Below are 14,883 nucleotides of genomic sequence, written 5' to 3'. Positions count from 1 at the left end.
GCATTGGCAATTCTTAGAGAGTGTAGAAACATAACATGTTAAGGAAGGAAGGAAGGAAGGAAGGAAGGAAGGAAGGAAGGAAGGAAGGAAGGAAGGAAGGATTATATTTTCAGTACAGACTACAGAGGCTTGCTCTGACTTACAAACCTCAGGGGCAGCGGGCAGGGGAGTTACGCGGTTTCTCATTTTCACAGAAATTATACAGGGGCCGAGGATGATGGGGTTGAGGAGAAAAGAAGCTGGTACAACGCGGAGAAATTTATTCGTATGGACCAGGGTCATGAAGAGCCTGACTAGCTTCAATACAAATCTTTTCCCCCGGTCACTTGAGCTTTTCAACAGCTAGAGAAATTGTTCTAGGCAAAGTTGCCCGAATAAAACTGTCCACTAAGGAAAAGATGACCACGGTCTGCTTTCTAAGGTAGATCCCCCCCCCCCAGAGAGCGACCCCAAAAGATTCCTCTGTGAAGATGTTTAACTGAGGCATGCCGAGCATTTCACAAGTCTTGCTTACCTGAACACTCCTTTTGCACAGGAACAATGTCAGGACCAAACTAATGGGCAGTGGCTTTGGCTCAGTGGTAAAGCATCTGTTTGGCATGCAAAAGTCCCAGGTTCAATCCCTGGCATCTCCAGTTAAAAGATCTTGCAGTAGGTGATGGGAAAGACCTCAGCCTGAGACCCAGGAGAGCAGATGCCAGTCTGAGTAGACAATACTGACCTTGACGGACCGATGGTCTCATTCAGTATAACTCAGCTTCATGTGTTCATATGTGACCTGGAAGATCCCTCAGGAATGTGTCTTTTTCCGACCCCATGTGCTTTTAGACCTGGTACAGTTCTATGACATGAGTATACCCCATATGGGGGGGAAATGCATTTAAACAGGTTCCCGGTGTCCCTTCATGGTGTTCACACAACGGGTTGCTAACTGCCAGTGGTAACAACAGCAGTCACCATCTGCTGTCAAGGAACAACTACTTTCACCCTGAGGCTGAAGATTTAAGAACATTAGAGAAGCTATGTTGGATCAGGCCAGTGGTTCATCCAGTCCAACACTCCTGGAATTGCAGTCAGCCTCTGAATTCCAGTGCCAGAAGGTAATATCAGGGGAAAGCCTCGGCCTCTATGCGCTGTTGTTGGCCCTCCAGAGGAACTGGTTGTCCCCTGTGTGAGACAGGATGCTGGACTAGATGGACCACTGGTCTGATCCAGCAGGGCTCTTCTGATGTTCTTATCAGGGGAAGGCCTCGGCCTCTATGCCTTGTTGTTGGCCCTCCAGAGGAACTGGTTGGCCCCTGTGTGAGGCCGGATGCTGGACTAGATGGACCCTCACTGGTCTGATCCAGCAGGGCTCTTCTGATTTTCTTATCAGAACCATCCAGAAGAACTGGTCTATGTCATCCATACCAGAAATCCAAAGTCAGACCGTCCCTGACAGACGACTGCCAGCCTCTCTTTGAAAACCTCCAGTGACGGATGAACTTTACCTTTAGGAATTTTCCCCCAGTGTTCAACCCAGATCTCCCCTCTTGTAATTTCAGCTCGCTAGATAAAATCTTCCCCTCCCCCGAAGCTATAGAGAACGAGTCTTTGCCCTCTTCCCCTGATCAGCCCGTCACAATCCACGTTTGCGAATGAGCCGCCTTAGTCCAAACACCGCCAAGCGAGTCTCTCCATCAGCCGAAATACCGGCAGGGCTCTTTTTGTAGCAAAGACTCCTTTGTATATTAGGCGACACACCCCTAATGTAGCCAATCCTCCAAGAGCTTACAGTAGCCCCTGTAAGAAGAGCTCTGTAAGCTCTTGGAGGATTGGCGACATTAGGGGTGTGTCGCCTAATATGCAAAGGAGTCCCTGCTCCAACAAGTCACACCCCTAATGTAGCCAATCCTCCAAGAGCTTACAGTAGCCCTGTGAGAAGAGCTCTGTGAGCTCTTGGAGGATTGGCGACTTTAGGGGTGTGTCGCCTAATATGCAAAGGAGTTCCTGCTACAAAAAGAGCCCAGCGAAGTTTTAAGTGGAGTCCATTCACACCCTCTGTCTACCATGAGATTCCGTTCCGTCTACACAGAGATCTGAGTCCGGTGGCACCTTTAAAGACCATGAATATTTCCGGGGTTATAAGCTTCCAAGAGTCACAAGCTGCCTTCATCAGATTTTGAGCTTTGCCTCTTCGGAGCTTACACCTCGGAAACCTTCTTAGTCTTTAAGGTGCTACGGGGCTCGAATCTTGCTTTTCTACTGCAAAAAAAAGCATGGCTGAAATGGTCTAGAGTAACTGAATGATAAGATTTAAACTGTTGTGGGTTTTTTTGTGAACTTAACTGGATCCCTATCAGTGGGCAGTGCAATCCTATGGAAAGTTTAACAATAAGGTGTACACATGTTAAAACTTTCCTGATTAAAAATTACTTTGTCTAAGATATTATCCTCTATACATAGATATGATGGGTAAATACTTTACAACTGAAGACCAAACGCGTCTCGGCCCCTAAGGGCCTTCCTCAGCGGTCACTATTATCTATATATTCTAGACACACATTCAAAGACCTGTTACAGAGTACTTGTACAAATATAATTAAACCAGATGTTCTTTCCTGAAATTGTTCAAGGAAAAATAGGGGGGGGGGAGAGAAAGGAGAAGAAACTTCATTATTCTGTCCAAATGTATAAAAGAAATTATTATTGAATAAAAAATGATTCTATCAAAGATAAAGTTACCTTGTATACTTATAATTGGGACTCCTGGCATTAGTGATGGGCCATAGGTATAGCCATTTCACCTCCACAACGTATTCTGAATTTAAAAAGTGAAATGAAATTGTAAAAAAAAAAAAAATTGTCAGTCAAATTGTATAATTAATTTCCCCCAACTTGAAATGAAAATTATTACATTGGCTAAGAAACCTGGTAACAGCGATTTTGTAGGTCTGAATGTGTGTCCCTCCGTCAAGGTGAAAATTCTATTCTTAGCTGCTGCACTGGCTTCAATATATATTAGTGAAACCAGGGTGATGCAATCACCAATTAGCATTGCACAATGCCAGCCAGGAAAAGTACCAGATGGGAGGGGGTACAAAGGAGAGGGAGATAAGGAGCAGCATGGGGGGGGGACAGGTCAGCATACAGAATAGACAAAAAACAATTACAGATGTTCACAAACAGCAAGTCCAGCCCACTTCCTCATTCAATCCAAAAGGCGCCCATGTTTGTAGCTGGTAAATCCAAAACAACTCTCTTCTCAGGAGCACTCTCCACATGTTCGGGTTGGTAGTCTGTACAGTCTCGATGATCCAAAATTTTAGCTGTTTATCCGTATGTCCCAAGTCCAGAAAATGGTTTACTAATGGTGCAGAACGTTTATGCAATCTAATGCCGCTTCGGTGTTCACATATTCTGACTTTTACAGGTCTAGATGTTTGACCCAAATACAATTTCCCACAAGGACATTGGATACAGTAAATCGCTCCTTTGCTTTGACAGTTGCAAAACGTATCAATAAAGAAAGTTTTTGTTTTGGCAGTGTTTTGGAACAACTTCTTAGCCTCAGCACAGTTTAGGACACCTTTAGGAATCTGCCTCCCCCCTCATACAGCTGGTCCTTGAGTTCCAGGAGCCCTGAGATTTCTTGCTCTCCTGGCTGTAAATAGCGGAGGATTCTGGCATCTAGGTATGTTTGATAAAAGGTGCCAATATTTATTAACAATATTCTTCACTGATGTAAATGTGCTATTGTAGGTAAGAGGTATAATCAGGGCTTTTTTGTAGAAAAAGCCCAGCAGGAACTCATTAGCATAATAGGCCATGCCCAACAGCAGGAACTCATCAGCATATTGGGCCACACCCCTGACAGCACAGCTCATTAGCACATTAGGCCACACCCCCATGTTACCAGAAGTGTGGTTATCCAGCCACACCGACCTTTTGCTTGTTATTTTGTTTACCTTGTTTGTTGTCAAAACCCAGGGCTTTTTTGTAGCAGGAACTCCTTTGCATGTTAGGCCACACACCCCTAATGTAGCCAATCCTAATGAGTTTCTGCTGTTGGGTGTGGCCTATTATGCTAATGAGTTCCTGCTGGGCATGGCCAACTTGGGAGCCAGCCGGAACTCCGTTCCTGTCCCTGGGTATAATCATCCTATCTACTCTTTGATTTTGAGATCTGGGTGTGAGTAAAGATGTTCTTGGTGTATTGTAAGCTCCGTAGTATGCTCACTTTAGGTTTCTATAGGTGTAGCCCCTGTCGGCAAGTTGATTCATTAAGATGTCTGCCTGTCTCTTAAAGTCATCTGTCTCACTGCAGTTCCTTCTCAGTCTTAAAAATTGTGAGTAAGGCAGATTCTTCTTAATATGGTTAGGGTGAAAACTGTCCATGTCTAAGTATGAATTTACATCAGTGGGTTTTCTATAGACTTCTGTTTCTAGTTTATTGCCTGTCCTTCTAATTTCTACATCCAAGAAATGTACCTTATACTTATCATATACTAATTCAAATTTGATAGTGTTATGTATTTGGTTTATTTAATTACCGAATTCAATCAAGGAGCCTACTGTACCTCTCCAAATCAGGAAGATATCATCCAAAAATCTTTTGTAAAAAATGATATGATCCCTGTAAGAATTATTCGGTTGGAGAATAAAATTGTTCTCCAGTCTATCCATGAATAGATTGGCTAATTCTGGTGCAAATTTACATCCCATTGCTGTGCCTGACACCTGCCAGAAATATTCCCCTTGGAATTCAAAGAAGTTCTTTTTCAGGCATAATTCAGCAATGTGGCAGAGGAACGATGTGGATGTGGGGGGGATGGGCTGCCCTGTCCTTCTCTCTAGTACTTCCCATAAAACTTCTAAGGCCTCATCTTGTGGAATGTTAGTATAGAGAGAGACCACATCCAGAGTGGCAAAAATAACTTCCTCTGTCGGCAACTGTAAATCATTAATGTGGTGAAGGAAATCCATAGTATCTCTTAGATATGAGTGTGTAGTTTGTACAAATGGCATGAGAAAAAGGTCTAAATATTCGGCCAGAGGTTCTAAGATGGACCCACATCCTGAAACAATAGGTGTGCCTGGGACAGGAATGGTGCCTTTGTGAATCTTTGGTAAGAGGTAAAATTGTGGCACCCTTCCCTCCGAATTTAGGAGGTAATCATACCTAGTTTTATAGCCTTCAGCTAAACCTTCCTCCAACATGTTCTGTATTTCTTTCTTAATGATCTTGGATGGATTTTCTTTACTCTTTTGGTAATGAGCTGTATTATTCAGTTGTCTATACACTTCAGTAATATACTCTTCCCTGCCCCAGACCACTACTTTAGAACAGTTCTGGTTGTTTTTTAAAACGTACATCTCTTTGTTCTAACTGTTTTAAAGCTTGATGTTCCATCTTATTCATATTGTGCCAGACTGGCAGGGCTTTCTGTTCCAAACTCTGTATTTCCTCTAACACCATTTCCTGAAAAGCTAAAAGCCTGGGATTTTTGGTGGCTGGATTAAAAGTAGACTCGGGTTTTAAACTGTAAATGTTGGAATCTGGGACTCTATATTCAGTATTATGCTTGAAGAAATCAGCTAATCTGATTTTTCTAAACATGTTGTGTATTTCCACCATGAGTTGAAATGTGCAGCAGCTAATAGAATTTTTACCTTGATGGAGGGACACACATTCAGACCTACAAAATCGCTGTTACCAGGTTTGTTAGCCAATGTAATAATTTTCATTTCAAGTTGGGTGAAATTAATTATACAATTTGACTGACAATTTTTTTTTTTACAATTTCATTTCACTTTTTGATTAAGAATAAGTTGTGGGGGTGATATGGCTATACCTATGGCCTATCACTAATACCATGAGTCCAAATATAAGTATACAAGGTAACTTTATCTTTGATAGATTCATTTTTTATTCAATAATAATTTCTTTTATACATTTGGACAGAATAATGAAGTTTCTTCTCCTTTCTTTTCCCGCCCCTCTATTTTTCTTTGAACAATTTCAGGAAACAACATCCGGTTTAATTATATCTGCACTAAAACTCTGTAACAGGTCTCTGAATGTGTGTCTAGAATATATAGATAATAGTGACCACTGAGGAAGGCCCTTAGGGGCCGAAACACGTTTGGTCTTCAGTTGTAAAGTATTTACCCATCATATGTATGTATAGTGGATAAGCTTTTATAGTCTGGTCTTAGACAAAGTAATTTTTAATCAGGAAAGTTTTAACATGTATACACCTTAATAAATATTTGTACTTTTATATATATATGGTTTAGCTTAGCCCTTTTTGGTTCGTAGTCATATCCTGGGTTGAGTCCCCCCCCCCTTTTCCAGTTTGAGTTTAACATAAGAATATAAGAGACGCCAATGTTGGATCAGGCCAAAGGCCCATCCAGTCCAACACTCTGTGTCACACAGTGGCCAGAAATACCAGGTGCCATCAGGAGGTCCAGCAGTGGGGCCAGGACACTAGGAGCCCTCCCACTGTTGCCACCCCCAAGCACCAAGAAGACAGAGCATCACTTGCCCCAGAGCCCCTATCTACACCTTGTGGCTAATAGCCACTGATGGACCTCTGCTCCATATGCCTATCTAATTCCCTTTTGAAGCCGTCCATGCTTGTAGCTGCCACCACCTCCTGTGGTGCCAAGTCCGATGTCTGCACCAGCGGGTGGTAGAACTTTTGGGGAGTGGGGTAGAGTGATGAGACACACTGACATCACACGAAAGTCACACAGAAGTGACATCATCTCACCGGGGACGTCACACAGTGACCCTCTCGGTTTTGGGGCAAAATTCTATTGTAAAATCGGCATCAAACCATAGGATTTTGCCCCAAAACCAGAGTGTCGTTGCACAACATCCCTGATGGGATGATGTGACTTCCATGTGACATCTGCACCTCAAGGATGTCACTCAGCAACATCGCTGTTTGGGGGCGGGGTTTCCTCCACCGGCCAGCAGGCCAGCAATGGGCAGATGTGCCAGAAACCGGGGGCTCCCCCACTCGGAACTGGGGAATGGCTGGCAACCCTAGGAGAGTTACTCCGGTTTAAGACCAATTAAATAAATGGCCTTAGACCACAGTAACTCTTCTAGAGATCGCATTGCAAATGGCCTAAATAAATGAATAAGAAATCAGCTGTGCCATCCGATATAAAGTCATGTCTATGAGAGGCAGTTTGGTGTAGTGGTTAAGTGTGTGGTCTTTAATCTGGGAGAACCAGGTTTGATTCCCCACTCCTCCACTTGCAGCTCCTGGATGACCTTGGGCAAGCCATAGTTCTCTCAGAGCTGTTCTCTCAAGGCCAGTTTCTGTCAAGAGCTCTCTCAGCCCCGCCTACCTCACAGGGTGTCTGTCTGTCGTGGGGAGGGGAAGGGAAAGGAGTGTGTGAGCCGCTGCGAGACTCCAAGTGAAGAGCGGGGTATAAATCCAATCTCCTCCTCCTCCTCCTCCTCCTCCTCTTCTTCTTCTTCTCCTTTTTCTTCATCAACAAGAAATTAACTCTGCCATCCAATACAGAGTTATGTCTATGACAGCCAGTTTGGTGTAGTGGTTAAGTGTGCGGACTCTAATCTGGGAGAACCGGGTTTGATTCCCCACTCCTCCCCTTGCATCTGCTGGATGACCTTGGGCAAGCCATAGCTCTGGCAGAGCTCTTCTCTCAAGAGCAGTCCTCGAATGAGCTCTCTCATCCCCGCCTACCTCACAGGGTGTCTGTTGTGGGGAGGGGAACGGAAAGGAGTTTGTAAGCCATTGTGAGACTCCGAGTGAAGGGCGGGGTAGAAATCCAATCTCTTCTACTTCTTCTACTAAATAAATAAATAAATAAGAAATTAACTGTGCTATGTGATACAAAGTTATGTCTCTTGAAATGGGGAGGGGAATTATCCAGTTTCTCAACTTTTGCAAAGTCCTTCTGTGCTGGGGTCACCAGCTCCCCCCTGGTTACCAGCAGGCGATGGGGAGCGGTAGGGTTCCCAGCTTCACGCTGGGAAACTCCTGGAGATTTGGGGATGGGGCCAGGAGAAGACAGGGAGGGCCCTCAGCGGGGTATAAATGCCATCGCGTCTACTGTCCAAAGCATCCATCTCCCCTGGGGGCACTGATCCCTGTAGTCTAGCTGTAATTCCAGGGGGATCCCCAGGTCCCACCTGGAGGCCGCCATCCCTATTCTGGGCCCATTGTGAAGTGCCTGCTTTTTCACCTAAAGATGTTTTATTCTTGCTTGGGCAGAAAGCCTGGTCGTGCAAAGATCCTGAAACGTCTCCCTCTTTCTCGTTTCTCCCTCTTTGTCCAATAGCTGCTTACCCTGCTGCCTATGGCCAGATCAGCCAAGCCTTTCCACAGCCGCCTCCCATGATCCCACAGCAACAGAGAGAAGGTGAGTCTCTCCGAAAGGACATTGCGCCGCTGGGGAACGGGCAGAGGAGGGCGACCAAGATGATTTGGGGGCTGGAGCCCCTTCCCTGTTAGGAAAGGCTGAAGCGTCGGGGGCTTTTCCGTTCAGGAGCAAGACAACGAAGGGGGGACATGAGCGACGCTCCCTCTAAGCTGTGGAGTCCTGTGAGCAAAAATTCTACTCTGTGAGCTACTGGCAGGAAAGTCGTGAGCGAGCGATTTGGCTGCTGCACAGATTAGTTTGCTCTGGAGCCATCCCGTCCCGAGCGAGGGCAAAAATGTGTGAGCCGGAGGCTAAAAATCTGTGCGCTGGCTCACACTGACTCAGCTTAGAGGGAACACTGGACATGAGAGAGGTTTCTAAAATGGCGCATGCAGGCCCATAGCGACAGTGGAGCACCTCGGGGCCTGGCCCCCCGGCTTACCACCAAGGGCCCCCCACTTCCCATCCAGCCCAGCCCCCTTGAGAAATCCTTATTTTATCTTTTTTGTGTCATACCACGCCATCACCCTCACCGACCCTGCCTGCTGGAGTCCCACCCCTGCCCTCAAGCTGTGACCTTGACCATCAGCCCCGCCCTCTGTTCCCATGACACCGGACAGGACACCGCTGGATGTAGTGTGCAGGGGTGGCCCCTGGCTTTATTTATTTATTTATTATATATTTATGTATTTATTTATATGTTCAATTTATAGCCCTCCCTCCCCGCAATGCGGGCTCAGGGCGGCTCACAATCATGCATAAGCCAGCGCGTAAAACACATTTTAAAACCATTTAAGACCATTTCTACAATATTACGACATTATTATCATTAGGTGCTCTGGATGTTCAGAATTGATCTTCCATAAAGATGGCGAATAATGCTGTTATAGCCACTCAGTGCCATCCGTTCCGCCTGGCGCTGTCATTCTTTCTCCCAGGGCCAGATGAAGATGGTACAGCCGTGGCGGCTCCTACTCAAACGCCTGGCGGAAGAGCTCCGTCTTACAGGCCCTGCGGAATTGTACAAGGTCCCGCAGGGCCCGGGTCTCCTTTGGGAGCTTGTTCCACCAAGTAGGAGCCGCCACCGAGAAGAGCCCCCTCCCCCAGAATTAAAAAAGTCCTGGCTACGGGCCTGGGTGCACGGGGTGGAGAGAGTTGGCAAAGGGTGTAGTGGCGTCGTGGTTAAGTGTGCGAACTCTAGTCTGGGAGAACCGGGTTTGATTCCCCCACTCCTCCACTTGCACCCGCTGGATGACCCTAGGCAAGCCACAGTTCTGACAAGAGCTGTCCTTGAAAAAGAGCAGTTTCTGTCAAGAGCTGTCTCAGCCCCACCCACCCCATGGGGTGTCTGTTGTGGGGAGGGGAAGGGAAAGGAGTTTGCAAGCCGCTCTGAGACTCCTTTGGGTAGTGAAGGGCGGGGTATGAATCCAATCTCTTCTTCTTCTTCTTCTTCTTCTTCTTCTTCTTCTTCTTCTTCTTCTTCTTCTTCTTCTTCATCTATGCCTTTGAGCCTCTAGGCCAGTTTGGTGTAGTGGTTAGGAGCCTGGACTCTAATCTGGGAAAGCCGGCTTTGATTCCCCCACTCCTCCACAAGCAGCTGCTGGAGTGACCTTGGGTCAGTCACAAGTTCTCTCAGAGCTTTTCTTTCAAGAGCAGTTTCTGTCAGAGCTCTCTCAGCCCCGCCTACCTCAGAGGGTGTCTGTTGTGGGGAGGGGAAGGGAAAGGAGTTCGTAAACCGCTCTGAGACACCTTCGGGTAGTGAAGGGCGGGGTATGAATCCAATCTCTTCGTCGTCATCTTCTTCTCCCTCTCTCAGAATACTAGAACTCGAGGGCATCCAATGATGCCAAAGGGCAGTAGGTTCAGGATGGAGAAAAGGCAATACGACTTTACACAGAGAGGGATTAAGATGTGGAATTCGCTGCCAGAGCATGCAGTGATGGCCACAGGAATAAACAGCTTTAAAGGGGCATTGGATAGATTCGTGGAGGTGGCTGAGGGGAACCTCCACATTCAGAGGCACTAATCCACTGAATCCCAGAGCCAGGAGCCAACATCAGGGGAACGCCTTGGCCTCTCTGCTCTGTTCTTGGCCCTCCAGAGGAACTGGCTGACGGGATGCTGGACTAGATGGACCACTGGTCTGATCCAGCAGGACTCTTCTGGTGTTCTTTTGAGTCTTTGGGATGCTGCTTTGACCACAGGCTAAGTTTTTCCCATAGTCCCAGGAGAGTGAAATTGGCAACCTGGAAGTGCTTTTGTCCTGGCTAGACACTTCCTTTGGAGGCCATGCCTGAGAAAATAAACATGGGTAGGGATGATCCTGGACATCCACTTGCATAAGACAGCCCAGTCCCCAGTGGGAACAGACTGGAAAGAGAGGAACAGTGGGACAAAAAATGGTGTTGGGTGAGAAGGTAGAGGGTATCCATGAGGCTTGTTAGGCCCACCCGTCAAGGGGCTGTGGGGGGAAGGGCCAAGGCTTGTTGGGAGAGCATCTTCTTGGCATGCAGAAGGTCCCAGGTTCAATCCCCACTATCTCCACCAGTTGAAAGGACTAGACAGTAGGTGATGTGAATGACCTCAGTGGCTTACTAGTAGAGCATCTGCTTGGCATGCAGAAGGTCCCAGGTTCAATCCCCACTATCTCCACCAGTTGAAAGGACTAGACAGTAGGTGATGTGAATGACCTCAGTGGCTTACTAGTAGAGCATCTGCTTGGCATGCAGAAGGTCCCAGGTTCAATCCCCACTATCTCCACCAGTTGAAAGGACTAGACAGTAGGTGATGTGAATGACCTCAGTGGCTTACTAGTAGAGCATCTGCTTGGCATGCAGAAGGTCCCAGGTTCAATCCCCACTATCTCCACCAGTTGAAAGGACTAGACAGTAGGTGATGTGAATGACCTCAGTGGCTTACTAGTAGAGCATCTGCTTGGCATGCAGAAGGTCCCAGGTTCAATCCCCACTATCTCCACCAGTTGAAAGGACTAGACAGTAGGTGATGTGAATGACCTCAGTGGCTTACTAGTAGAGCATCTGCTTGGCATGCAGAAGGTCCCAGGTTCAATCCCCACTATCTCCACCAGTTGAAAGGACTAGACAGTAGGTGATGTGAATGACCTCAGTGGCTTACTAGTAGAGCATCTGCTTGGCATGCAGAAGGTCCCAGGTTCAATCCCCACTATCTCCACCAGTTGAAAGGACTAGACAGTAGGTGATGTGAATGACCTCAGTGGCTTACTAGTAGAGCATCTGCTTGGCATGCAGAAGGTCCCAGGTTCAATCCCCACTATCTCCACCAGTTGAAAGGACTAGACAGTAGGTGATGTGAATGACCTCAGTGGCTTACTAGTAGAGCATCTGCTTGGCATGCAGAAGGTCCCAGGTTCAATCCCCACTATCTCCACCAGTTGAAAGGACTAGACAGTAGGTGATGTGAATGACCTCAGTGGCTTATTAGTAGAGCACCTGCTTGGCATGCAGAAGGTCCCAGGTTCAATCCCCACTATCTCCACTAGTTGAAAGGACTAGACAGTAGGTAATGTGAAAGACCTCTGCCTGAGACCCTGGAGAGCCACTGCCAGTCTGAGTAGACAGTAGTGACCTCGATGGACCAAGGCAGCTTCAGGTGTATGTATCCAAGGAAGCTCTTCATAATCCCGTATCCATATTTGAAAGCCTTTCCTATGTGCTATCCTCAAAGATCGAACAGGTTTTAAGTCTTAAACAAGTTTTAGCAGTCACAGACTCCTTCAGGGGGGGACATTCTCCACTGTTGCATACATCTTCCCGACTCACTAGCATGAATCACATGGAACTTCTTTTGCTCCGTCAAGTACCACGGAAGATCTGACCTGCTCTTTCCTTGGGAACCCACCTTGGCGAGTGGAGACTCAACAGTAGATGCCCTGGAAAGGGTTAGGACTACATAGTCCTTTGATCCCTTTGGGGGCTCAACTCTGCCACAGCCTCCTGGCCCTTAGGAGATCCGGGCGTCGTCGTGGATTGGCCATCCCTTTGAGCCAACGTCGTGGGGAAAATTATGCATAGCAGGTCTTCATCAGAGCCTTCGTTTCCCATTAATCCAAAAAGAAAATGTGGAGAGAGCAAGGGCCTTCAATCACTACGAGGCCCAGGAATTTTAATGAGCTTTAAATGGGCATCTGTCAGAATCCTGACTCGGCGGAACTACCCCTGCCAGCCAGGCGGATGAGTAATGGCCAATAAAAGGGGGGGGAGCACCTCCGTGAACTCCTCTCTCTAACGGGAAAGGCAAAGTTGTAATTTGCTGTGTTATGACACTATAATTATGCCCTGATGAAGAAAGTGAGAACATTAAAAAGAGCCTTCTCGTCTGCATAGCATGGCCCTCTGGCCCCGACTCCCCCCATAACAAGAACTGAATGGGTTTAACCCGTGATCTGCTGGGCCCCCAGGGCAGCCTCCACATAGGGCATGAGATGCAAGATGAAAGGCACAGAAAGATATGAAAACGGGGGGGGGGGATGCCTGTGCCCAAATTTAAACACCAATAATCAGGGGTCATTTCGTAGAAAAAGAGGTGCAGGTGCTCATTAGCATAACTTATTTGCATAGGCCACACCCCCTGACATCACCGGAAGTGTGCCAGAAGGCAACACCCACCACTCAGGCTCCACTGGACTGTTTTGGGTTTTTAGCTATTGGGGGGAGGGGAGAGAACGTGCAGATCTGTCCTCGCAGAGGAGGGAGAGCTTGTACCGGAATAAAACTTGGTCTTAAAGGTGCCACTGGACTGTTTTGGACCCGGGGGAGCTCTGCAACTTACCTGGCTGCTTCTTGCTCTGACTGAGGGCTGCTGGGAGCAGGGGGTGGGGCTTGTTGCATGTGCCCACCCCCTGGGCTCTTTACTGCCGGAGCTCCTCTCCTGTGCGCTCCTGCAGGAAATGACCCCTGACAATAATCAATTAATTTAACAGTGTTCCGTGCACCTCGGCGTCTAGTCATGCTGGCCACATGACCACGGAAACATCTTTGGGCAGCGCTGGCTCTTTGGCTTGGAAATGGAGATGAGCACTGCATCCCTAGAGTCGGATTCAGCTGGCTTTCGAGCAAGGGAAACCTTTACCTAAGACATATAAAGTACTTAGAACAAATTTTCCACAGACGACAGGTGGAAATTCACTGGTGAAGCTTTTCCTCTAATGAAAATGGTAAAATGCATCAGAATTTTGAAGGGAGGTTCCAAGAAATGATAGATTCTGAATTGGGAATCGCTGAGGATTGCTGTATTTGAATATGCTTTCTGGATGTCTGCATGTACGTTTGAAATGTTGAATCCAGCATGGATCTTGGGGAAAAATTATTGAAACGGGTTTAGAACTGGGGGTCCGTCAAGTCAGCTGGCAGAAGCACCAGTACATCCTTACAGATCAAGGACCTTTTTTGAATGTATTAAAAATTGTTTGCGGAAAAACTCCACCTGTGAATTTCTACCTGTATTCAACGTCACCAGTGAACTTCCACCTGTTATTCATGGAAAATTTGTTCTGAGGACTTTATGTGTCTTACTATTATTAAATTCGTTGATTATTGGTGTTAAAATTTGGGCACATGCATTTTTTTTCTTGTTTCTACATAGGGCATGGCATGTTTGGAATCCCTCCCTCCCTCCTTCTTTCTTTCCTCCTTCTCTCCTTCCTTTCCTTTCCTTTTCTTCCTTCTTTCTTTCTTTCCTTCTTTCTTTCCTTCCTTTCTTCCTTCCTTTCTTCCTTCCTTCCTTCCTTCCTTCCTTCCTTCCTTCCTTTCCTTTCCTTTCCTTTCCTTTCCTTTCCTTTCCTTTCCTTTCCTTTCCTTTCCTTTCCTTTCCTGCTTTCTTTCTTTCTTTCAAAAAGGACAATTTTCTGAACAAGACTTACAGCCTGCACTCAAAATTAATTGGACGTATTGGTTTATTTTGTTTCTTGACTCTATTTTCATTTGCTTTTTTATATAACTTTCGCCCCAGTGGGGACCCAGAACGGCTTACATCATTCTACTCTTCCATTTGATCTTTATTTATTTATTTATTTTTTGTTTGTTTGTTTGTTTTCCATTTATCCAGTTTATATCCTGCCCTCTTCGCAGGGCAGGCTCAGGGTGGGTTACATCAGATTTAATAAAAATGCAATATATAAATACAAAGGAATTGGTAAAAACAGAATAAAAACACTAAAATACAAAGGAATTGGTAAAAACAGAATTAAAACACGAATAAATTACAACTCTATCCTCCAGCCGGTGCAGTCGTCCTTAGAATTAAGTCTCATAGATGCCATCTCAGGTAAGCCGTTCTGACCCACTGAGGGGAGACCCAAAAAATAAGGAGGGACGTCTGTCACTCTAGTTAAAAGCCTGGCGGAAGAGCTCCGTCTTGCAGGCCCTGCGGAACTGTAAAAGGTCCCCTCAAATGACTGCCATTTGAGGGGAAAACTCTATGCTTTCTCTATGTTTTCCCCTCAAATGGCTGTGGCCC

At 46.4% G+C, this 14,883-nt stretch overlaps 1 protein-coding gene across 1 annotated transcript in view; it reads left to right on the top strand.

The window, feature by feature from the left end:
- LOC107121345 (CUGBP Elav-like family member 4) overlaps positions 1-14,883 on the top strand; it is a 126,586-nt gene that overhangs the window by 87,901 nt on the left and 23,802 nt on the right. Inside the window, exon 8 of the mRNA XM_015424258.1 lies at positions 8,308-8,388. Coding sequence (XP_015279744.1) covers positions 8,308-8,388 — 81 coding nt within the window. The remainder of the gene's footprint in view (positions 1-8,307; positions 8,389-14,883) is intronic.

The sequence above is a fragment of the Gekko japonicus genome, unplaced genomic scaffold (genome assembly GCF_001447785.1).
Source record: "Gekko japonicus isolate JY-2015 unplaced genomic scaffold, Gekko_japonicus_V1.1 scaffold2062, whole genome shotgun sequence".
Classification (NCBI taxonomy): Eukaryota; Metazoa; Chordata; class Lepidosauria; order Squamata; family Gekkonidae; genus Gekko; species Gekko japonicus.
This window is presented reverse-complemented; position numbering and strand designations above follow the sequence as displayed.